A 26994-nucleotide genomic window follows, 5' to 3' on the forward strand; every position below is an offset into this window, starting at 1 on the left:
ACCAAAGAAAATTTTCATAAAACTTTCCTAGAGCAGATCCAGTATGTCAACATGTCCAGAATAAATTAATGTGTCTTAGATAAGGAAATGTTTAAGGCACCAGAGTTACTCTCTGCTTTATGTCTGCATCCTAACAGATGTCGGATTTTACCAACAGGATTGTGCCAAGAACAGAAAGCAGGATATTCGCCCTGACCCTGATGATTTATGGCTTTTCTTCCCCTTCCACTCCTAGGCGGAAAACTTTACACTTCATAGGTAAAGCTCTAGAAGCCTGATCATATTTTACAATATATGAGGAGAAAGAACAAAAGTGAAAACAAATAGCACTGACATCATCACAATACAATTTAGTGGTTTATTTGGCTTTAAAGTAACTGTATATTTATAGAAAAGAGTTTTTTTTTTTTTTTTTTTTTATAGTGGACCATTTAGTAAGTTTACAAGTCTGCAAGAATACATTTCAGACATGTCACTATAAATACATAGAACTGTATCATTTACCTTTAAAACAAAAGGAAACTCCATTCAGTTGACTGTGCTAGATCAGTGTCCTAAACAGATCCTGTCACCAATTTAAACCATCAGGTGGCCAGACCATTTTGCAAGTTTTCCATTGCTTTTTTATTTTTCCCTTACAGCTGTTTGTAAAGACCCCCCAAACATATTTTCTGAAAGCACATGACCAGTAGAATAAAAAGAAGGTGCTACTGATTTTTAAGGGCCCGTATAATTTGCGCAAATGTTGATCAAATCAATATTTTTCCTAAAAATATACTAAAATCCTTGTCGATACAAACACAGCAAATTTTACAAAGTTCCTGCTAAATGCCTACTAAATAGAAAATCTTACCCTGTACCGACATTATAAATATCAAATATTTGTAAATTTGAAATAGAGCCTTTTTGCGCAATTATGAAAAATTGGAACATACGCAAAATGTATATAACCAAAATTTCTCTACAAATCTGGAGGTGTTCATTTTTCACTTACAGCTTTTAGAAGTAGTAAAAGACCCCCCCAAAACTATATATTTTCTGAAAGCACATGACCAGTAGAACAAAAAGAAGGTGCCGATTTTCAGGACCCCATAATATTTGCACAAATATTTATCAAACAATATTTTCGCTAAAATAACACGAATATCTTTATTAGCACACATAAACACAACATAACGTACAAAATTCCTGCTACATTCCTACTAAGGCCTCGTTCATATGGGGTGTACTAAAACTTATGCCAATGGATGGCTGTATGGAAGGCCATGTTTGCCCGCACAGGGATGCAAAGGTGTTCTAGCACCAGTAGCCGCTAATCAGAGCTGTTTTTGTTCTGGAGTGACCATTAGCTTTTAGAAGAAGCAGGAATGGCCATCTGGAAGCAGTGTTGTGGGTCCGTACACCATACAGATTTGGCAGAGAAAGGGTTAAACATTGCAAATTTACTTGCAATGTTTATGTTTTTAATAATTTCTTTTTTTAATGACCTGCAATGTGCCATTAGACTTGCTAACAAATTTGATTAATAAGGAAATTCAGGAGACTGGCCTCTCTGACCTCTTTTAGGCAAAGATCCACCAGTATCCAGAAAGAGAACATTTACCTTTCAATCAAAAAGATGAATAAAGAAATAGTTAACTAAAAAAATGTCAAATTTGAGAGAGATAGGTTTGCATATACTACTAAGAAAGCATACAGGTGGAACTTGGTCTATAATATGGGTAGACAAGGAGGCAATCGGAAAAATTATTACACCAATGACGATAGTACTCAGAGTCAGAATCAGTATGGGAAGGGAGATCAGGTCCCCAGTCCCGCCGAGGAAGGGGGTGAGGAAGAGGCCAAAATAGACATGTAGCACCTTACTAGTTAGGTGCTAGGTTCAAAGCATTGTATGCTCCATCTGCCTATCAGGGGAGCTTGATCTATTAGGTTGCCTGTTGCATGTTTCCAGGTGTGATTCACTGGGTCTAAGGGAGTGTCCCCACTGCATCCAATAGGGGAGCCTGTTGTACAGTGGAGGAAACTTGACTAGTGACACATTGGTTTTTGTGGGAGTCCCAGTGGGAGGGCACTCTTGCAGTGCATTCTGGGATTGCTCATAAAAGCCGTGGGGACATGTGACAGGGCGTCTTTGGCGGAAAGCAGAGTCCCAGGAGGAGGCTGACGGCTTGTCTCTCCTCCTGCTGCATGAGGAAAGTGGTCTTAGGCAGTCGGCCTTGTGAACTAGGTGTGGAGCAGAGGATCCAGTACAGCGGACAGTGGAGCTGCTGGCAGAGTCTTCCGGGAAAAACAGTGTCCATGAGTACCAGGGGACTTGCCAAAGGGTCTGCCCAGGAAGGGAGATCACTCCAGTGAAGTCAGAGGATCAAGGGGTCAGCTCACACAGAGTGTCAGAGTAAATGGGGTGCCATTTTCAGAACCCTGAAGAGTAGGGACAAAGGGGGTGCCAAGTAGGACCCTGAAGAGTGATTCACAGTGCAGTACAGTTCAGTAATTCTTCTTTACTAAAGTGGCAAGGCAGCCTTGCCGCACTCAGCGTTACATAGAAGTCCCAGCAATTGTGCATAGTTTAAACAGTTGGAGTATCCCACTCATCTCTTCTCCTATCCAAGTTCTCTAATAAAACAAAAAAAACAAAACCCCTAGACTGTTTTCTGACTGAGCCAAGCACTTTGAATATGCTATATTGTCAAGTTGTTGCTATGGGTAACCCAGGGGAATCCGTAACCAGCAGCTCCCAAGGGAGTAGTGCTACAGACAAAATAAGCATTAAGAATCAAATACCTATAAAAGGAAAAGTACAGCTCTGGAGGATATGGAGGGCATGGGCACATCCCAATCAGAAGGTGGAGTGCAATAGGACAAGGGACACAAAAAACAGTCCCTCAAAAAACAAAATAGGACTCTCCGGAGGCGCAGAAGGAGGTGGCGCACACTGAGGTCTCCCACAAACCACCACTATGGTGAGGGCATGCAGTACAATGGACCCACAGTCCCCACTCCCTCAACCCCACAACATACGGACTCTGCCGACTCCAATGTTGAAGAATTATAGAATGGATCAGTATGTTATTCCTGTGGGAGACAAGATAACCTGAGGGTCATAAACTTGTCTACTCACAACGGATGCACAGACTTCTCTCCTCCTTAAGGGACTTACTTTTTGCCCAGTGACTAGGGGATACCTTTTTGATATAGTAAAGGACATAAGGAAGAATAATTCTACAAGCATTGCATGAGAGGAGAGCTAGTGGTGCCTCTACGGCCCCTATGGACGATTGGTCTAGTCTATCTAGACAGGAATATCGGACACTTCGGGACCCAACAGACCTTTAGGAAGAGGGCATGTTGAACAGGAGGATGACTTAGGGGAGGACTTTACATAAGTAATTTTGGATTTGGCTCTTAAAATATGCGAGGAATCAATGGGAACTATAGAACGCCCGCAGGACCTTACGAAATTGAAAGATACTGGCCTTTATAACAGATCAAGAACCTTTCCTCCCTTGTCTGCAGTCTCAGGAGTGGAATGCTTTGTTAGAGCAGTCACGGGTGATATTAGAAAACTGCGATGGGATAATTCCTCCTATGACAATTTGACCCGAGAGGAGAGAAGTGCCCTACAAGAATTGTGTCTAAACACAGATTTGGTCATTAAGAGTGCGGACAAGGGAGGAAATATTGTTCTTATGGATAGATCTGGATATATTAATATGTGCCAACGCATCCCAAATAATAGACAATGGTACACCCCTATTCCTAGCATTAATATGGGAAGGGATAAAAAGAAACTCTTTGGACTTGTTGATCAGGCTTACTTCAATTTTTGTGATTGACAAAGACACAGTTGACTTTTTAAAAGTAGAGCACCCTAGGATACCGGTCCTGTACACTTTACCCAAGGTCCACAAATCTCTGAAGGACCCCCCCCCCCCCCCCCGGGGCGTCCAATCATTTCAGGAGTGGGTTATGTATTCACTGAAAAATGTAGTGAATACATAAACAAAATTTTACAACCACTTGTGTGCAATCAATTTTCGTATGTAAAGGACACCTCACATTTGTTAACCCTTCTACATGGTCTGAAATTACCTGAAAATACTCTGTTGGTTACCTTGGATATTGAGGCCCTTTATTCTTCTATACCACACGATAAGGACCTTCAGGTCATTAAGAAGGTATTAGAGAATAGAGCTTTAGACAAACATGTCCATGGCATCTTTGTCATTTAGCATCTACAATTCTTGTTGACACACAACAAATTAAAATATAAGTTTTATTGTCAGGCCCAAGGAACAGCCATGGGCACGAAACGTGCCCTGACTTATGCAAACCTCTACCTAGGGGACTGGGAGACCTGGCTTTTTGATGGAGGGGGGGGGGGGGACGTCCTCTGTCTGCCTGTCCAGGATTGTATCCTGGTACAGGTACATAAGACTACCTCCTCATCTTCTGGTCGGGAAATGTGTCGGAGTTTCACGACCTTGTTAATGCTCTAGCGAATAACCCATATAATCTAAAATTTACATACGAGTTCGACCACAGACAAGTCACCTTTCTGGACTTCACAATGGACAATGACGGTACAGTGGCTACAAAATTATATAGGAAATCCATCACTACAAATAGTTTGCTTTATGCGAGGAGCTTCCATCCCAGAACTTTAGTGAAAAATATACCAGTTGGACAGTACATAAGGGCTCGTCAAAATTGTACCAATGATGAAGACTTTGAAAAGGAGGCTAGAGTCTTGGAAAAATAGATTTCAAAAGAGAGGTTACCACAATAAATGGCTAACTGAAGCATACAAAAGAGCAAAAAACAAAAACAGTCAGAGGGAGTCCCTGATCTTTGGCAAAAAGGATAAAACCACAAGCCAGCCAAATATAATGAGACTAGGTCTCCAGTATACCCAGCTGGGGGACAGAGTTAGGGGGATATGCTCCACACATTGGCACCTACTTAGGGAGGACAACTCTGTTGGCAAATTTGTTTCAGGTTATCCACAGATGGTATACAGTAAGGCCCGTTCCTTAAACGACCTTCTGGTACACAGTGACATCTCTTGGAAACCAAAGAGTCCCCATAGAAATATGGGTTTGACCAGATGTGAACAATGTGATGTCTGCCCCTACATGATAGAAGGGGACATTTTGGAGTTGCCAACAGGCAGGATCTTAAAGTGTAGGCAGCATGCAAATTGTGACACTGTAGGTGTCATCTATGTAATTTTGTGTTCCTGTAATTCTTTTCACGTTGGCAAAACTATTAGAACTATTCGCAAACGGTTTCAGGACCATATATATGACATTAACACATATTACCTACGTGCCCCCCTAGCTAGACATGTATGTTTAAACACACAACAGGGATCCCATCCCAGCTGTTTGAAAAGTCTGGGTTTTGGAGTTAGTCACCCAGGATTTGAGAGGGGGAAATTTTGACCAAGTTGTCCTTCAACACGAAACACGGTGGATTTGGGAACTCAATGCGACCAAACCACCCGGCTTGAATGACAATCTTAGCTTTGTACCATTTTTTAAGTAATATTTTTCCATTATTTTTTTTAAAAGATATAGCATTGTCTTATTCATATGCATTTGCACTTTAGTGTCATGTAACTGGTCATTTTGTCTATTGGAGGATGAGGGGTTGGCTGTATGAATGTTTTTAAATGTGCGTTTTGTCCTTGGTACCATTTTAATTTCTTGCTATCTTGCACAGATCCATGATCTGGTATTTTGTTTTTGTGTTTTGACAATTAAAGCATACGTATCTAAGATATCCAGTGCATGTTTGCCTATTTTACCAATTTATTTTTGAGTGCGTGGTATAGAGTCATTTCTTGTCAGCCATAACCCCAGTATAGTTTTTTTTTTTCTGCAGGCAGCAGGCTTTCTCATGAAACCAGTCTAAGCGGCTCATGAGCCACTGGAATGGTTTTCAAAGCAGCCGGTGTTCCTCGGGCTTACCGTTTTTGCCGGTTCGCCCGAGAAACAATGTGAGGGTGCGCCAGGCTGAGCCCATAGGTGATTAAAGAGTAACACTCTTTGATCGACTTTATGGTCTTGGAGGTCACTTCCGGTCCAGGCTGGCAGAAAATAATTTTTTTGATCTTTAGCTTTGAAAAAGGTAAAGAAGAGATTTAGGGCCTTTTTGACCCCAGATCTCTTCATAAAGAGGACCGGTCCTCCCTATTTCTATTACAAGGGATTTTTACATTCCTTGTAATAGGAATAAAAGTGATCGAAAAATGTTCACAGACCGGTTTAAAATGGGATTTTTGACTTACCGTAAAATCTATTTCGGTGATGTTCACTGACGGACACATCTCCTGATATTCTTAACCATTGGGTTATACTGCCCCCTACAGGAGTAGGACACTTGGCAGAAAAAAAGAAGAAGTCTGTCTATGCCTATGGGCACTCCCGGGGGATATACTCCTCTCTCTGCTATAGGTACTCAGTTTTGTTACAAGCAGTGTCAGAAGAATACAACTCCACAGAGGATGGGTGCTGTGCTGTGTCCATCAATGAACACCAGAGAAATAGATTTTACGGTAAGTCAAAAATCCCATTTTCTTTCATTCACTGACGGACACAGCTCCTGATATTCTTAACCATTGGGACATCCCAAAGCAGTGTTAAATATGAGGGGAAGGAACAGCAATAAAATTCCCAAGGCTAAACAGTAGCCAACCAGGCGACAGGAGCTCAACGAAAACAACTGGAGCCCACCTGAAAAAAAACAATACACCCTCAAAGAGGATCAGGTCCTCTCCACAGCAGCCTGCAAAACCTTGTGGCCAAAAGAAGCATCCGCAGATTCCAACACATCCACTTTATAAAACTTTGTGAAAGTGCTCACTGACGACGAAGTGGCCGCCTTGCAAACCTGCGTCACTGACACCTGATAACGGAAGACCCAGTAGACACAAAGCACCCTAGTAGAGTGCACCTTACCTGGGAAAGGAGAAACCAAACCCTTGATGGAATACGCCTGAATCACTGTCTGTCTGATCCATCTGGAAATGGTCGCAGAGGACGCGGGCAGCCCTTTCTGAGGCCCATCCGTGAGCATAAAAAAAAAAAAAAAAAAAGAGAGAGTCTGACTTCCTGAAAGACTCCTTAGCTGCCAGGTACACCGTAATTGCCCAGACCACATCCAAGGCATGCAATGCAATTTCCTTTGGAAGTTTAGGCCTGGGACACAGGGAAGGCAACACAATGTCTTCATTCAAATGAAAATCCGAGACAACCTTTGGAAGGAACGACGGACAGGGGCGAAGAACCACATTATTCCTATGATTCACCAGTTAAGTTGGACAGGTTAACCCCGCCAGTTCCAACACCCTGCACTCAGAGGTGATAGCCACCAAAGAGGCCACCTTCTGGGACAGCAAAGGGGAGGCTTCTGGAGGACCGAAAGCACTCAATTGAGGTCCCAAGGTGGCAACGGAGAAGGCACAGGAGGAACCAAATGTCACACACCCTGAAAAAAGGTACGCACTACGGAGTTTGTGGCCATAGGTCATTGGAAGAAGACAGTCAAAGCCGACACCTGGCCTTTGATGGTACTCTAGGCCAATTTCTGTTCAACCCCCCGTTGAAGGAAGGTCACCGATTGAATGCGCACTGGACAACCCTGAAGACGATCCGTCCAATGGTCCAGGCTGGCATCCGTGGTGACCATTGTCCAATACAAGGGGAGGAAGGATTTGCCCAGCCGAAGAGCCAGAGAACGAATAAACCTCATCAGGGATTCCTTTGTTTCCCGAATCAGCCAGTTCTCATTGTCCAGAATCTCCCTTGGCAGGGACCTCGTATGGAACTGTGCAAACGAAACCCCCTCGAAGGTAGACACCATCAGGACCAGCACCCGCATGCAAGTCCAGAGGGATGACCATATGTTAGACAGCAGGAGACGAATTACAGCCTGCAGTTTCTGGAGTTTGTCCAGAGGAAGGAGCACTCTGGCTAAGGCCGAGTCCAGAGTCCGGCCCAGATAGTCCAGCTTTGTAGACCGAACCAGGGCAGACTTCTGAAAATTCTGAACCCAGCCAACTCCAGCAGAGTTCGTATTGTGATCTCCAGGTTTTCCACCAGAGCAGGAGACTCCGCTCGCAGAAGGAGATCATCCAAGTAGCCCAGTACCACGATCACCAATTGGCGTAGCAAAGCTAGCACCGGGGCTAACACTTTTGTAAAGACCCGAGGCGAGACCGAAGGGTAACGCCACAAACCGATAAGGCTCCCCTCCCACGGCAAAGCGGAGAAAGCGTTGGTGACTGGCACATATTGGAATGTGAATGTAGGCATCCTTGGAGGTCGATATATGCAAGGAAATCCCCCTAATGCAGGGATGCCACCACTGTGCGAATGAACTCCATTCTGAACTTCTGTAACCGCACAAAGCAGTTCAGCGCCTTGAGGTCCAGGATTGGACGCACTTTGAGTTCCTTCCTGGGGACTGTAAACAGGTTTGACTAAAAACCCTGAAAACGTTCCGAAGTCAGAACCAGGACAATCGCCTCTGGATGTAACAGGTCTTGAACCACCCCCAAACAGACCCTGTAAGCGGTCCAGGGACAGGCGCAAGTTGGAAGGAAAGAACCTTGCCAGTGGAGCGAAATGCGATCTTGTAACCGGACCGAAATACAGTGTGGACCCACTTGTCTTGCACCAGGGAAGGCCATGGGTCCAGAAACCAGCAAAGTTGTCCCCCCCCCACCCCTGATATGGGGGAGGGCGCACCTTCATGCTGAAGGAGCCTTGTCCACAGGTCTGGAGAAGCTCGCTCTCTGTTTGCCAGACCAGGTTGGTTTGGATCCTCCAGAAGAGCCTCTGAAAGGCTTTGAGTCCTTGTCATTCGACACTGAGGGACGAAAAAAAATATTTCTTATGAGCCTAAAAGGAAGGCCCACGGCTATGATGAGGTTCCTTGCCCTTAGTAGCCTTTGGAAGAAAGGTACTCTTCCCCAGTGAGACCTTTTATGATGTCATCCAGGATAGCTCAAAACAGGCGGTCTCCTTGAAAGGGAAGATCAGTCAAGGCATTTTTAAGTCTGGTCCGCAGACCAACATTTGAGCCAAAAGACAAGCCGAAGGACCACTGCCAAAAACAGAAAGCCGAGCCACTAGGGGAGCCGTATCCAAAATGGCATTATAGATAAACTGCAGCCCCTGGACCAGCTCAGCAAAGATGGGGGGGGCTGTTCTCCCTCCAGGTCACGGAGTAAAAGCTTAGCCCACTGAGTCAGTGTTTGCAACACCAGGGCAATGGTGAATACCAGCCTCTCCGAAACAGCCAGAGTGTACAAATTGTAGGCCTCCGCCTTTCTGTCAACAGGATCCTTAAACGCCACGGACTGGAATCATGGCTGCCTTGTTCAATCTGAAAACTGGAGAGTCCACCACCAATTGAATAGTCCACATCTTAAAAAGGGACTTTTCGTGGGGGTAATGCCTAGTAAAGCACTTAGGGACCCACAGGGACGCTTTGGTCATCCCCACTCTTCAGCGACTATTCTGTCAAAATAGGCAGGGAAAGGAAACACCTTTGCCGCTCTGGACGGCTTGTCCGTGTCAGAGAGAACCTGCACCTCCGTCGCAGCTGCATTCTCCATCTTCTCAAGGTCTCATGCACAAATATAAATCGGTGCTTCCACCAGTACCTTTTCGTGCGCGGTTGCATATGTAGAGGAATCGTCCTCACTATCAGAGGATTCTGGGTGCATGGTTGCAGGACCCAGTAGGGTGACCCATGTCCGTGATGCCAGATGGGAAGGACGGGAACCTGGGGGTCTGACCGTCCCAAGGAGGGGCCCACGTCCACCCCACAATCCACCAGGGAGGGGGGGACAGTTACTCACCATACTAGGAACCAGGTGGGCACCGCTCCAGACAGAACACCTCTCCATCTAAATAGGGGGCTGTCGACCAGGAGGAACGCTGCGACTCGGGACGAGACCCGGTCATATGCGACCTCGCGAGGCGTTAAACTCGCAGCCCAGCCCCCGTCCAAAGGGGCTATGTCATGGCTGAGGTCTGCGCGCGATAGCTGGCCAGACTGGGGTGACCACTGGATCTAGATTATCCAACCCGTAGCCCAGTACAGCAGTTGATTGTAGATCTCACAGGAAAAATCTAGGAGAAAACAATTTCTATCTAAAAAGAAAAAATTTGACAGAACCATAGATCCCAGCAAGGAACTAGGTCCTTACTCCCGACTAGGCAGAAAAAAACTGAGTACCTATAGCAGAGAGAGGGAGTATATCCCCCAGGAGTGCCCATAGGTGTAGCCAGACTTTTTTTCTGCCTAGTGTCCTACTCCTGTAACGGGCAGTATAACCCAATGGTTAAGAATATCAGGAGCTGTGTTCGTCAATGAACGAAAGAGAAAATAAAAAATAAATGAAAAAATAAAAAATTTAAGTGCCCCCATCCCTCCATGGTTACGTGCAGAACCAAACACATACGCAGGTTGCGCACGCATATGTAAACAGTAATTAAACCACACGTGAGGTTTTGCCGCAAGCGGTAGAGCGAGAACAATAATTTTAGCGCTAGACCTCCTCTAAATCCAAACAGGTAACATGTAAAGGCGTTCGAACCTTGTCGCCATTCCACGAGCGTGCACAATTTTAAAGTGTGTCACGTTAGATATCTATTTACTCGGTATAACATCATCTTTCACATTTTACAGAAATATTGGGTGTAACTATTGTGTTTTTTTTTTATTCATTTAAAGTGGTTGTAAACCCACTTTAAAGTCTTTTGCCTATAGGTAAGCCTATATTAAGGCTTACCTATAGGTGCTATAAATATCTCCTAAACATGCACAGTTTAGGAGATATTTACAGTGCATGCAGCCGATGACGTCATTGGCTAATGCGCTCTTAAGGAACGGCCACCCGTGCCGTTCCTTCAGAACCCTATGCCGTGAACGGCGGCTCACGCGCGCATTCAGGGGAGTGATCTAATCGCGCCTCCGGCCAAACAGATGGCTGGAGGACGCAAACAAGGATGCAGGACGACTGGACATGTTGGCCGCCCTGTCGCTGGGTGAGCGGCACTGCGAGCGGTTAGTTTTAAGGTAAGTATTTCATAATGAGCTAGTATGCGATGCATACTAGCTCATTATGCCTTTGTCTTTACAGGTTTTTTTTATGAGGGTTTACTTCCTCTTTAAAGTATATTTTTTCCAAACAAATTGCATTTCAAAACCCGCAGCGCAAATACCGTTTGACATAAAAAATTTCAACAATCGCCATTTTATACCCTAGGGTCTATGCTAGGAAAAAAATATGCACTTTTCTGGGATTTTAAATAATTTTCTAGCAAAAAAAATGGATTTAAACTTGTAAACAAAAAGTGCCCGAAAAAGCCTGGTTGGCAAGTGGTTAAGGCAGGGGTGTCAAACTTAATTTCATCGTGGGCCACATCAGCCTTATGGTTGCCCTCAAAGGGCCGGTTATATCTGTAAGATTAGATGTCCAGACCACCTCATGCTCACTTACATGAGATGTCAAGAGCCCCCCCGCCATCAGAAATCAAGAGTCACCCACCCTTCCTTACATCACAGTGCACCCACTACTTACACTGTGCTACTGCCAGGATGAAGATGCAGGTGGATCTGGGAGGAAGAAAGTACAGAGTCTGGAGGAGGACCAGAGGAGGGGTGGAGTCAGCTTCCAGAGTCTGCTGAATGCTGAGACCAGGGCAGGCAGAGAAAAGGTTGTGTTGCAGCTGGACAGAGGTGCAGGATCTGTAGGAGTTCTACCCTCCTCTCTGCTGCCGACTGCTGGGAAGGGTTGGGGGGACAAAGACAAGCCTTTCTGCAGTTGCACAGAGGAGCACTGGATCTGGCAAAGGAGTTCTGTCCCCTCTGCTGCCGACTACTGAGACAATGTGGGGGAAGACAAGGGGGGTGCTGCAGGAGAGGGGCGAGGGCCACATGAAATGGCCTGCGGGGCTATATATTCATACACACACACACACACACACACACACACACTACGAGAGCACAAGAGAGAAAGACTCCTAAAATCCTGTTTGTTGAGCCTGTTTATGTACTTTAGATTTGTACACTTTTTTTTTTTTTTTTTTTTTAACCATCAGCCTTTTACACAGAATGCTTTGGTGAGACATCCTGAAGTTAATGATAGTTTAGTGATTTTCTTTTAATGAGAATGTAATAAATATAGACCACCATCCCTTTCCTCTGAATTGTTTCAATGTAGTTAAAATCTATTTTGCAATTATACTGAGCTGCTGAAATAAATAATCATACCTCCATTTCATCGCTGGCAAGCTGACGTTCTCTCTTTTCTACATCTGCCAGAGTTTGTTGTAATTGCTCTTGCAGAGCTGTGCATTCAGCAACCTGAAAAAAAAAAAAATAGATACTACGTTTCACTCAACAAAAATATTGCATTTAATCAACCAAATATTGATGTTTTGACTTTTCTAACTTTTAACATGTGTTCAGATTCAAATTTATCCTTTAAAACAAACAATCATCCTGCTGGGGATTATGAAGAACAGAAATTCATACTGTGCAGTGCTTTCATGTGTTGGGCGTCTTTCAAGCAGTTTATTTTCAATGCATTGCAGGTACATTTCAGTTGATGAGAAAGTTAAACTAGTCATTTAGGTATTACAGACATATCTTCTTAATATATGTACTTGCGCACTCAACTAACAAGAACAATTAAAAAAAAAAAAAGTATTACGCCATTATTAAACCCCTTTCTGCATTTCCAGGAAAAGTAAAAATCCTCCTTTGCAGTGGGGCTGCCCACACACTCACCTTGGCTCCAACAATGGGACATCCTGGAGCGCTCTGCTGGCATCTTCGAGCGGTCGGCTTTTCAGGTATGGAACGCCGTCCACTTTCATTGGCTGGGTGTGGATGCCTATGCGCAGCTCACTGTACAGGGGCGGCCAAGGAGAAAGGTAATTTTAAATGCAGAAGAAACAAAGCAGGTCTCTTCTGCATTAAAAATCCTGCCTGTCCTCTTTACTGCAGCGATACTGGAGGATGGGCAAAGCATCCTGATTCAGCAGGTGTATGTTCCAATCATATATGAACCAAAGAACATTTGTGTGTTCCGATTCTGAAGTAACAGTTCAAATCTCAAACCTGCCTGGAGTTTGCATGTTCCTGCCGGTGTCTGTGTGGGTTTCCTTCAGATACTCCAGTTTCCTCCCACACTCCAAAGACTAATTTTTAATTTTTAAGGTTAATTAGCTCCTGTCTAAATTAGCTCTAGTATGTTAATGTATGAATGTGAGTCAGGGACCTTAGATTGTAAGCTTCTTGAGGGTAGGGACTGAAGTGAATGCACAATAAATATGTAAAGCGCTGCGTAAATTGATGGCACTATATAAGTATCAACTGTTGTCAGTAGTTGTTATGGTGTTCAAGATTTCCAGACAGTTCAGCTGTGAATCTAGTGAACAGCATCAAAATATTTTCTCTGAAAAAGCTTTAACATTATCAGTCTACATAAAAGTTATTTTTAAAGTGATTGTAAACCTTCACATATAGCCAGAGAGGTAACTGGCCTCGGGTAATTCTCCTACATGAGTTGTACCTGTTTATCTGCAGTCTTCTCTTCACTACTTCTGGTCAAAGTGCTAAACTTTAAAGCTTGTCGGAGAATTTTGAAAAAAGGGGGCAGAGAGTTACAGTCTGCAGAGCTTAGTGAGGAGAGCTCTGAAAGCTGACTGACGTGAAGGGAAGTGAAGTGAAGGGAAAGGAAGTGAAGGCAAGGGAAAGGAAGTGAAGGCAAGGGGAGGGGACACCACCCCACCCTTTCATACAGCTCACAGGAACAGAGCTGAAGCTGTCAACCAGCTGGAGCTCCATCCCATCACTTTTTTTTTCTTGGTGTCAGGAAAACATGTCAGAAGTGATTCATGTTGATAGCACAGGAATAAAGCAGCAGACAGAAATTACTCTTTGTGCTCTGGATTGAGACCAGTACACACTGTAGTGGGATATGATTTGTTCATATTTTATGTAAATATAAAATCGCAGTCTGCAATTTAGGCAGCGCTATTCCTCAAATTAAAATAACTCCAAAAGTGCACTCGCAATATTATGAATCTCAAATATATATAAAAAAATCTGTAAAATTATATATACACACACACACACACATAATAAATCTATATATATATATATATATATATATATATATATATATATATATATATATATATATATATATATATATTATATATATATATATATTATATATATATATATATATATATATATATATATATATATATATATATACACACACACACACACATATATATATATATACACACACATCTGTCTGTACCTATCACAGCCCCTGTACAGGTATAACCCCGCCTCCCCTCAGACGCACCACCCACTTCCTCTCCCGGAAGCTGACGTCACATCCAGGCCTGGCGGTGGCCACTGATTGCCTCGTTCCTCGTAGACTCTGAGCAGAGATGGCAGCGGCGGTGGTCCAGTTACTGGGGAGTTCTCAGTGTGTTGTGGCCGGTTCCCGGGCCTGGCTGTGCAGCGGACTAGGAGTTGGCTGGAGCCCAGGGCGGCCCGCCTGTACAGGTAAGTGTCCCGCATGCAGGCCATGGGGGCCCGAGTGACCTCAAGTGTGTGTGTACTGTCTATGGTTACGCGGGGCGGGGGCTTGCTCATATCACGCTATGGAAAAAACTATAGTGGCAAAAAACTCGAGTTTGAAAAAAAAAAATCGATTTAATCGATTTTTTGCCCAGCCCTAACGCAAACTGACCCAAAGAACTTGCCTCCTGATAGCGCTACTGTTAGGATAAATCCTCCGGACATTCCTGTCTACATGTGACAGAGTGTGTTACGGATGATTATCCTAAAGTCATAATTGATATTTCTAAAATTACGAGCGTCCTCTGGGCTAGTTATAAACGTAGAGGTGGTGGCAGAGAAAGGGTTAATTGTTTGATTAGCCCGGTGACAACCGCTCAGTCTGCTGGCATCTAGATTGTGGTCCCGCAAGCTGGACAATCTGTGTGCTGGGTGCAGCTGAGAGTGGCATTGTTACGCAAGTGACGGCAGGGTGTGGGATTGCCTGGTCTTGGGTCACAAGGTGGATGAGAAGGCTAGGGGTCTGATAGCCGCCACCGTCACACATGTCACATTACATAGCTCAATAACAGAATAGTAACGTCACATCAAGTATGCCTCACGGACGATGACAAAGGAATTGTTCAATCGTCCCTGAGTTGTACTATGCGAGAGTTGGTAAGTAGACGTTGCATGTAGCCAGTTTGCCCTACATGTTTCGCTTACGTAGCACGCTTCTTCTGGAGCGACTGGTAAGTATGTTTCTGAGTAAGAGTTGGGCAATGGTAATAAGCCCAAAAGGTAAAATTTGACCTTAAAAAAAAGATATGACTTGTAACGAGGGGGTCTTATCTCTCAAGAGTGCATTGCCGGAGTACGCCCACTAAATCAGAGATAGGTAGTTGTATCCTTAGGAGAACAAACCGGTGTCTCTATATAGCCAAAAGTTGTAGTAATCTTGCCAAGTGTATGGAGGTTCAATGGGCCAGCGGGTCCATCAATATGGGACATCCGTTGTAACGTGAGTACCTGTAAGCAAGTGTAGCAGAAAAAAGTGTAGCAGCAGGAAACACTCCAATGAGAGATAAGGTGCCTCCCCCGGATGGGGTACAAACCGCCATCTATTATTGCATTTTTTCACATTTCTTTGCACCTTAGCACTTTATATGGATTTCCGATGGACTGAGTTTATAGTATATTTATTCACAGCAGAATTCAGTTTGTACCCACAATTTTAAGTTTATTTATATAGGAGTGATTACTTTCCACTATTTTCATATATGTATGTATGTATTTATTTATATATATATATATATATATATATATATATATATATATATATATATATATATATATATATATATATATATATATATATATATATATATATATATATATATATATATATATATATATATATATACATACATACATACATACACATACATACACACATATACATACATACACACACCACGTTTTTTTTTATATATATATTTATTGAGATTCATATTGCACAAGTACACTTTTGTAGAGTATTTTTAATTTGAGGAATAGCGCTGCTTAAATTGCAGTCTGCGATTTTATATTTACATGGTCTATTACCCATAGGGTCTTGAAGCAGCAGCAATTCCCCTTTTAGCTTTTGGATTGTTTTGTTTTGGCGCGAGTGTTTCATTTTATTATAGTTCATATTTCATATCTGAGGTTTACAACCACTTTAGGTTAGGTAGTGCCTGGAATTAGCCCCTGGTTTTTATACTCCAAGAGTGGGAGATCGCTCCTGTAGTTCCAGTCTGTATGTGGACTGTTCCTGTTCCCCTTGGAGTTTAGAGTTTCTGAATGTTTCCGTTACCTTCCCAACAATGTAAATTAAATACAACTCTGACATAGAAATCTGGACCACTGATGGCAACAGTGTGAAGACCCAAAAATTAATGAACACAGTAATTCAGAGATACAAGAAATTGTCACAGGGTTTAACTTCTAAATATCTGTCAAAACTAAAATATTGGTTTCAGGTGGACTGGCTACCACTTGAACAGATTGAGAAATGTGCCAGTTATAGAGCTAAACACAGATGCCCTCAAATAAAAACTGCAAAATGTGCATATTCCTTGTTAGATCTGACCTTTTTCTTCACGATTGCTTCCCTCTCTTTGTCTCTCCGATTCCACTGTTCTGCTAGATCTTGTATGTGAGCCAACTCTTTCTTCTTTAACTGCCATAAAAATGCAAAGACACAGAGCAGACAGGTTAAAAGGCATGTTTTTCCTAATTTTACCTATTAATCTGAATGCAAAAATCAAAAGATAAAAAGTTATGAAATACATTTTTGGCAAAACAAGTTAAATACAGTATTTTTTACTATGTAAGTGAAATATTGTCACCATAAAGCAATTCATTTCCAATCTCGTCTATATTTGCATCTCCCTCCATTCCTTTAGAGAGTGTGGTACCTGTACTAATAACATGCCACACTGAAAATGTGGCCAAACTACATAGAAGTGGTTCCTTCATTTTTGGAAGGCATTAGGAAGAGAGTACGAGCGTGTGGAAATTAAACTGTACAAATGTCATACAGAGAAAAAGCTAATACTGTATAATACTATGTCATAGATTAGGCACAAAGGAAGCCACAACTTCTAAGGTACTGCTTACACTTGCTCATTTTTTGTGAAGTTAATGCATGAATATGTGCACATAGAAAGTAAAATGAGATTTTAATCAGTGAAATAATTGTGGGCTTACTTTTTTTTTTTGCTTAGTCCTAATCCTTATTAGTTTCTAGTATCTTATAATCTTTTCTGCCTTCTGAGAAGAGGGCCTACAGACATTCCTGAAGTGCCATACCGACAATGGGTGTCTGGATCTACCCCTTTCCTTCTCCTCTCTGTGACTGATGTCGGCTCTGGGCTCTCTGCTCCGCTCCCGAAAGTTCACACTATGCACAGAGCTGCTCTTCTCCTCCCCCCTCACTTCTTCCTCCCCCGTTACAGACAGAACAAGCTAGGCACACATACAGGAAAGCAGCAGACTTCAGGGACTGTAAAAGTCATTGGCAGCGCTCTGTACATTATATTCTACTTTCCTGGTAAAATGATAATGCAAGGAATACATTTTTAAAGTAAAACAGAACACTAACTTTTGTCAGCATTGCCTTCATTTACTGTAATGAAATGTAGACCCCCATATTGTGATTTTATCATTTTATTGTCTATTCAGATTGTTCTGTGTGTTTGAGCCTCCCATGCAGCTTTCCATACACATATGCTTAGGTTGGTTTCACACTGCTAGGAGTACAGGGGATGGGGGTGACAGGGATGACATCAGTGGAGGTGGGGAGATAGTGAGGACATCAGTGGAGGTGGTGATGGAGGGGTAGGGATGACATCAGTGGCAAGGGTGATGGAGGGATAGGAATGACATCAGTGGCAGTGGTGATGGAGGGATAGGGATGACATCAGTGGCAGTGGTGATGGAGGGATAGGGATGACATCAGTGGCAGTGGTGGTGGGGATAGGGAGGACATCATTGGCAGAGGTGGTGGAGGAATAGGGAGGACATCGTTGGCAGAGGTGGTGGAGGGATAGGGAGGACATCAGTGGCAGTGGTGATTGGGGGATAGGGATGACATTAGTGGTGGTGGAGATGGGGATGACATCAATGGAGGTGGGGAGATAGGGATGGCATCAGTGGAGGTGAAGAGATAGGGAGGACATCAGTGGAGGTGAGGGGATAGGGATAACATCAGTTGAGGTGAGGGGATCGGGATAACATCAGTGGAGGTGAGGGGATCGGGATAACATCAGTGGAGGTGAGGGGATCGGGATAACATCATCGGCGGTGGTGATGGAGGGATAGGGATGACCTCAGTGGAGGTGGTGATGGGGGTATAGTAATGACATCAGTGGCAGTGGTTATGGTGGGATAGGGATGACATCAGTGGCAGTGGTGATGGTGGGATAGGAATGACACCAGTCCACTGCCACTAATGTCATCCCTATCCCTCCACCACCACTACTGATGTCCTCCCTATCCCCACCACTACTGCCTGATGGGGGGGGGGGGGGATCAGTCAGAGGCAGATGTGGTTGGGGGGGGGGGGGGGTAATGAGATCGGTGACAGAAGAATGGTGGCGGGATTAGTGATAGAGGGATAGTGGTGGGGGGGATTGGATCAGCGACATAGGGATGATTTTTATGTACAATATAGGAGACTCTGGGGAAATATCCAGAGTCAATTTAGATGACAGGGAGTTGCCAGTCTCCCTCTCTTCTGCAGAGCGGCTATGTACTGAACACAGGTATGCTCCCTACACATAGCACTATGTCCATTTCAGGGAACAGACACAGGAAACAGGTTACTATGCCCTTTACCATGTCTCCTCTTCTGAAATAACACAGTGGCATGTGTGAAATCTATAGCGGTGTTCATGCAGGGATAGCTGGACATGAGAAGTTTTCACTACACTCCTCCCTCCTCTCTATCCTGTCAACCAGTTCACTCCCCGCTCCTTGCATCAGCTGGAGGAGAAGCTGACACAGCCCCTGAGTGAGGGGAAGGGGGGATTTGGAGGACACAGGAACATCAAAGCCCACTGGAGGAGGTGTTAGAATCTTGCACAAAACAGCCAGAGAAACATCGTCCAGCTGCTGGGAGGTGAGGACACTTCACTGCTTGTGTCATGCGGTCTCTGCTTCCGGATTTTAGCTGGGGAGTGGGGACATGCTGCCATGGAAAAAGAAGCATGTGAAGAGCGTGCTCGCTCTAGATAGCAGCTTGGGTGCGCCCCTCTTCACTAAGCAGGGCCACAAGCAGCCTGGGTGCGCCCCTCTTCACTAAGCAGGGCCACATGTTCAAGAGAGGGAGGGACTGAAAGAGGGGCTGGATTGTGGAGCTGTATACACCCCCTGTTTAATCCGAGAGAGAACCGTTAGAAGCTGTTTGACTGTTCAAAAGCCTCTACTGTAGAGCTGCACGATTAATTGCTAAAAAAGCACAATCTCAATTCACCCCCCCCCCCCCTCACTATCTTAAAACAGCATGTCCTCGATTCTTACAAAGCCCTTCTCTACTCATTCACAGCTGTCAAAAAAAAAAAAAAAAAAAAAAGCCTCCTGCAAATGTTTATCAACATTGTTAAGGCTGCTAGATAACTATATACACAATGTTTTACAATGTATCATTTTGTTCTTTTAGATCAAAGGAATGAACTTACGGAAATGAGGGCAGTTTAACCTCCTAAAGACCAAGCCATTTTCTGACACTTGTTGCTTACAATCAGTATTATTTGCTAGAAAATTACTTAGAAGCCCCAACATTTTATATATAATATATATATATATATTTATTTTATTTTTTTAGCAGAGACCCTAGAGAAGGAAATGGAGATTGTTGCAATCCGTTACGTCACACTGTATTTGCGCAGAAGTTTTTTAATTGCTGTTTTTTGGGAAAAAATACACTTTATTGGATAAAAAAAAAAAAAAGTAGCCCAATTTTTTTCTTTAAAATGTAAAAGATTAGGTTATGCCTAGAATTGTGAGAGAATCGTGAGCAAAAACTAAAGGAATGAGGAAAGAATGAAATGTAATGGAGGTATGAGGGTAATATGTACTACCTATTTTTGCTTTCCCATAATTTTCTCTTTAAATTGAATTTAAAAAAAAAACGCTCATATCTTCATTTTCCTCTAGCAGTTCCACAGTGTCTCTAACTATAATGGCACAAATAGTGTGAGCATTTTCACATGTATTTATTTGCATCTTTAACCCCTTAAAGCCTGAAGGTAACAAATGAATGCAGTTTTGCAACTTTGGCATGTGTTCGTAAAACTGTACATATCACTGTATCCAGATGAATTATATGTTTTCTCAGGACAAATTGGGCCTTCATTTGGTGGCAAATGGTAATGGCTAGCTCCCTATTTTTTATCATTACCATCAAAGAAAAACTGGCCTCCCAAAAATGGGACTTTTGACTTACCGTAAAATCCATTTCTCTGATGTTCATTGATGGACACAGCTGTGGGTACTTCTTAACCATTGGGTTATACTGCCCCCTACAGGAGTAGAACACTAGGCATAAAAAAAAAAAAAGTCTGGCTACGGCTATGGGCAGTTCCAGGGGGTATACTCCCTCTCTCTCCTATAGGTTTTGTTACAAGCAGTGCCAGAAGAATTACAACTCCACAGAGGGGTGGATGCTGTGTCCGTCAATGAACATCAGAGGAATGGATTTTACGGTAAGTTAAAAATCCCATTTTCTCTTTCGTTTATTGACGGACACAGCTCTTGATATTCATAAACATTGGGACGTCCCAAAGCAGTATTAATCATGAGGGGTGGGAACAGCGAAAAATAAAATTCCCAAGGCTATTAGGGATCGACCGATTATCGGCAACACCGATATATCAGGGCCGATATGCACTTTCCCCGATATATCGGAATTAGCCCCGGTGGTTACCGATATTGCCAATATTGCCGTGACGTCATCGCGTATTTTGCACTACCACACACTGGGACAGCTTCTGCCTTCTTAGGCCGCCTCCCTCAGTCTCATTTCGGAGTCTTACAGTGCGCAGCGCATTACAGTACACAGCCGCCGTGGCCACATACTTAGCCTTGCACTGCAGTTCGGACAGTCACAGTGAGTTTTCTCAATCATACAACAGTACAGCAGTGACCAGTCACAGTGCACAGTGTGTTTAACACAGCCACCGCGGCCACCCACCCACAGCTGCCCGGTGTCAGACCAGTCGGGCTGGTCAGTGTCAGATCCAGATAGGGCATTTTTTGTGGACAGGACCAAAAGCAGACTCCTGAATGTACAGGATCCCACAAACTCCCTCAGAATTCGCAGAGCAATCTCCAGTAGTCCATCAGAGCAGTGGGAGACTCTGAACGCATCAGAAGATCGTCCAGGTACCCCAGTACAACGATCCCCCGCTGACTCAAAAAATGCCAGCACAGGGGCCAACACTCCTGTGAAGACCCGAGGTGCGGAGGTGAGACCAAAGGTCAGCGCCACAAACTGATAATGCTCCTCGTCCACGGCAAAACGGAGGAAGCGCTGGTGACCAGCACATATTAGAATGTGCAGGTAGGCGTCCTTAATGTTGAAAGAATCATCCTACAGAGAGAGAGCAGATGGATATTTAGTTTGCAGGCTACTAAGCATCCTGGCTTGATCGATGCTTTTAGCTATAAACCCTTCTTATGATTACATGTATATATATATATATTATATACACACACACATACAAAAAACTGCCCTCTTTTTCACCATCTGTGCTTCATAATAATCAAACACAGAATATCTATCTGTGTAGTCGGTCAGGTTAATATACCCATTGCTATGAGAAGGGTATTACATAAGAAATGTATGCTTTATAACCATATTGCATTTTGTATATAAACTACATTGATCAATAATTGTATGATAGACAATGTTTTTGTACCATACTGAATTAAGATGTAAAATACAGATGCTTAAGAAAGCGATGTTGTGCTATTTTCATGTTGTGCTAGATTTCTGTTTTGTGTGCAATGTTCGGCAGACCCCCACTGGGTGGCGCTATTCTCTATCCGGGCGGGCATATGCGCTTCTACGAGGAGACACCCTTTTGGATGTCCCCTCGATCTTCGGGAGGGACCGGTGTAACGTGAGAATTTCCTACCCCGTGAGAAAAACCTACCCCTCGTCACTTCCGGCCAGGAACAGCTGAGCATCGCAGCAGTGCGCATGCTCACAGCCCCGGATACCTAATGGAAGAGCTGAGGATCAGACTAGTGCGCATGCGCACTAGTCTGAAACGATCTCGGTGTCCGTTAAACAAACCTACCGACGCGGCGGTGACATAAAATAGCTGTGCTGCACTATGAGTCATCTCCGCTCCTGTCCCGGTCACTTCCCTGATCTTGGCTAGTAAATATAAAAGCGGCTGGCGGCTCCGTGATTTATCTTTTCATACAGCAACCGCCGCTTTTATATTTAGTAGCCGAGAGCAGGGAAGTGACCGGGACAGGAGCGGAGATGACTCATAGTGCAGCACAGCTGTTTTAATGTAACTGCTCGCGTTACACAGACTGCCGTGAGCCGGAAGTGACGGGGGTAGGTTTTTCTCACGGGTAGGTAATTCTCACGGAACACCGGAGTTGTTCGGCACATCTTTGATAGGCCGACGCCCGTTCACCTCCCTGCACTCGATACTTCCGGTTTTGGAGGTGAGTGTTGTGAAGCGCACGCATCACCACTGGTTGGCGTAGGCGCCGATGCGCCGGATGTAGCGTCAATGGGGGAGATCCGCCCCCAGGCGCTCAATCCAAGGACTCGTGGCAGAGCGGCAGCACAGGTAACATACAGAAGATTCTTCCACTATTTGCCCACTTCTTATGGGACAAATTTAAACGGACATACGATATACTTACAGGCCAGAACCTCCAGTCCTATATCCAGGGAGCAAAACCATCAGCCGGCTAGATCCAATCTTCGTGGGTAGATACAACACCCCAAATATACCCCTGGTATGTTATTTATTTATGAAACCTGCGTTTATTATGTACCCTTAAATGCCTTACATCATCTGAGGGACTCTTTATGAGCTATCACAATCATATCTATGTAGTTTCTACACATATATAAAGGAAAGCACCATTTCATGTAATCGGCCCTCTGGGACCAAAGGCTCTGCGACATCGTTGGATTTGTTGCATTGACCAGGAAAGATCCCCTCCAGGGGTTAACACTCCTATCTGTTGGATTAACAAGGTAATGTCTACATAAGCCCTCTTGATGGTTCTGAGCACAAATACCTTAATGCCTTTAACCACTTTACCACCGGAGGATTTTGCTGTCTTACGTCCAGGCCACTTTTTGCGATTCGGCGCTGTGCGACTTTAACTGAAAATTGCGCAGTCGTGCGACGCCGTACCCAAACAAAATTTACGTCCTATGCTGAACACTCCGATCTGTCCCTGCCTGTCACTTAGGAGATCCGCCCGCTCTGTTTACACAGGCGGGCGGATCTCCACACTCGATTCCCCGACGATCAGGGCAGAGCAGCGGCGATCGCCGCCGCTCCTCCCCTGGCCCGGATCCCGCTGTGAATGAAAACAGCGGGAGCGCGCCTCCGGCGGTGCGTGAACGCCGCCTACAGGGGGAGGAGTCCAGCGACGTAGGTCTACGTCGCTGGACGGCATCGTGCCACATTGCTGCAGTAGCAGCAATGTGAGCAGGGCTAAAGTGGTTAAACTTATGGAAACTATCTTGTCCCCCATAGAGCCTGGCTATATTCTCCCTGTGTTTCTGGACTATAGAAGCAACACTTAGTTGGCTCTACATACTATATCCGTTACCACGGATATTTACTTGAGGTAATAAATTAAACATCTATAGATATTTTCGCCAACTCTGTGCTTATTGCCTAAAATCCATATACATATATCTATTCTCTTTTTTACATTAGGTTGTGGCCTGAGATCAGGATTTACCAATCCTGGGATATACCTTCTGCTATATTCCGGTTATTGTCAATACATATTTAATACACATATGTGGCTTGAAAAACAGCTACTCACTTCAAAACTAATACAATTATTACTAATCCATTAGTGATAATCTCCTTTAATAATATCTTATATATTCTTAGATATCCTAATAACTACCATTGGTAGCTCTGCCCTGACTAGCCTTAATCGCGTCCTCTATGTCCGCCCGGGAGACATTGGCTACACCCTAAAGGTGTGTGTTTGTCCGGATAATATGCATACAAACTGTATCATGAATAATTATGTTTGACTATGCTTGTACCAATCAAATATCTCTTCTGTCTTAAGATTTATCTGATGTAAATATGTGGTCCTGAAGAAGCACGCTGCGAAACGCGTAGACCCAAAGATCAGATAGGATTATATAGTTGCTAAAAATTGTTGTGAACGCATATGAATGCATCATAACCTACACAATTTTCCCAGTCACCCTTGGTTATCTGGGTAAAAATTGTCTTAGGCTATGCGATTTTAGATAATCTATATTGATTGTTACATGTTGTGTATTCCTTGATGAGGACAATTCCTGTGCCTTTTGCCCTCATTTTTTAGTTTTTTGCATCTAATCAATAAAATGATATAATTTTTAACACAAGAGCCATTTTGATTCATTCTATGATGTGCCTTAGAAAGTCCAGTCATTTGTTTCTGTGAGAAATCAATGTAGTTTGGGTTTCCAAACGCATTAACTCTCACAAAATAGTTTTTTCTTACAAACTGATAATGCTCCTCGTCCACGGCAAAAACGGAGGAAGCGCTGGTGACCAGCACATATTAGAATGTGCAGGTAGGCGTCCTTAATGTTGAAAGAAGCAAGAAGAAATCATCCTGATGTAGGGATGCCACTGCCATGTGAATGGACTCCATGCGGAACTTCTGTAATCACACAAAGCAGCTTAGCACCTTGAGGTCCAGAATTGGATGTACCTTGCCTTCTGTTGGAGGCAACATGTAGTTTTACGTGTTTTGATATCAGATGTTTCTGGATGATTGAAACCGGACCACACCTGGCCTGGAATGCAAAGTACCCAACAGGACATTCCTGACAAGGAGTCATAAATGGGAATTCATATCCTCACAGGATGTTCTCGCATAGGCTCCTGTTGTGAGGTATGGGGGTAGAGGAGCCTCAGATAAGACCTCCTGGGGAGGTTATACCAACATCAAAGGCCAGCTGTTACTAAAAGATGACCCCGGTCAAAAACAGTGATTCGTGGACAGATGGCGCCCCTAGTGGAAGTATATAACATGTTTCCTGGAAAGATGAGATACTTCCTGTTGATTAGGAAGGGGACATCTTATGAACTGTCATTGGACAAGAAGACAGTGGGTGTTTATGTGGGTGGTGTCTGAGTGGACTCAGATTGTCAGATTGACTAAATGCAGATTGCCAGCTAGAATCTCTCTTTTCCTTTCTGTGTGCTTGAGACCAGCTGAAAGATATCGAATCCCGAGGAAATATGTAAAGTATTATCTGTAATTGTTTTGTCTTATATGATCTGTAATATTCCTTTAATGTTTTACGTAAGCATTTCTACTTTCTTTATAATAAATTAGATCCTTGTTTATTTAAGCAGTGTGTTTATTTTTATAGCTAGCATTGTTAGTATACCTTCCATTAGCACCGGTTCACACTTATGCGAGTGCAGGGTTCACATGTAATGTCGGAGCGCACTGCTCCTTCATTACATGCGATCGGCTGTGCGGTGCGAGTTTAGCCATACACTTTGTATGGCTAAATTTGCACCGCACCCGCAGCAAACACGCACAGGACCCTTTTTTGCAGCTGCATCAGGATCGGATCGCACAGCGGTTCACACTTGTGTGATTCGATCCTGTGCGAACTGCAAGATAGCACTGCGATATGCGATCAAACTGGGGGTGTCGTTAAGATTACATTGACACCCCCAGCGTATCGCATATGGCAGTGTGAACTGCCGGGGGTGCGTGTGCGATGCGGGAACAGGCTGCGGATTCGCAGCCTTCCTGCATCGCATAAGTGTGAACCGGACCTTAACCTTATCAGAGCTTTGATAGACTATTATAGGAATAGCCAATAGAATACATGTGTATAATAAATAGGGGAGGGACAAACCAGCCCATATTTATTTCACCTTCCTTCCTTGGGACTGTAAAGAGCTTTGAGTAAAAAAACCCTTGAAAATATTCTGAAGTCGGTACCAGAAAAATCACCCCTTGAATTAACAAGTCTTGCACTGCCCCAAAGAGACCCCCATAAGTGATCTGGGGACAAGTGTAGGTTGGAAGGGAAAAAACCTTTCCGGAGGACAAGGCCGAATTCGATCTCGTAGCCTGACCAAATAAATTTGTGGACCCACTTGACCTGTACCTGGGGAGGTCTATGGATCCAAAAACCAGCGAAGACGCCCCCCACCCCAGATACGGGTGAGGGCGCCCATTCATGTAGAGGCAGCCTCGTCTGCAGGTCTGGAAGAGCCCGCTCGTGGGTCGCCAGACAAGGTCCTCTTGGAACCACTGGCGGAGGCCCTGACTTTTGATCTTTAATCCTCTCCCTCCAGGTCCCACCGTAAAAGCTTAGCCCACTCAGTCAGAGTTCGCAACACCAGGGCAATAGTAATTGCCGGTCTAATTGCCAAACCAGCCAAAGCGCACATATGGCGGGCTGGAGCATCAGCCCTCTTATTAGCTGGACCTGTAAAAGGTCAGGGACACCTCAACCAGGATGAAGGTAACTCAAATATACCTGGAAACCGACGAGTTCACTACAGGTGAGACCGTCCACCTTTTACGCAGTAAATCCTCATAAGGATACCGCAAGCAAAAAACGCCAAGCAACCACTGCGTTTTGGACAA

At 44.0% G+C, this 26994-nt stretch overlaps 1 protein-coding gene across 1 annotated transcript in view; it reads right to left on the bottom strand.

Annotated features, from left to right (window-relative positions):
* CEP120 (centrosomal protein 120) overlaps positions 1 to 26994 on the bottom strand; it is a 273530-nt gene that overhangs the window by 130533 nt on the left and 116003 nt on the right. Inside the window, exons 14-15 of the mRNA XM_082243777.1 lie at positions 16739 to 16828; positions 12295 to 12387 (exon numbers count right to left, since the gene is read on the bottom strand). Coding sequence (XP_082099903.1) covers positions 12295 to 12387; positions 16739 to 16828 — 183 coding nt within the window. The remainder of the gene's footprint in view (positions 1 to 12294; positions 12388 to 16738; positions 16829 to 26994) is intronic.

Source organism: Pelophylax lessonae, assembly GCF_965119305.1.
Source record: "Pelophylax lessonae genome assembly, chromosome: 1".
Lineage (NCBI taxonomy): Eukaryota > Metazoa > Chordata > Amphibia > Anura > Ranidae > Pelophylax > Pelophylax lessonae.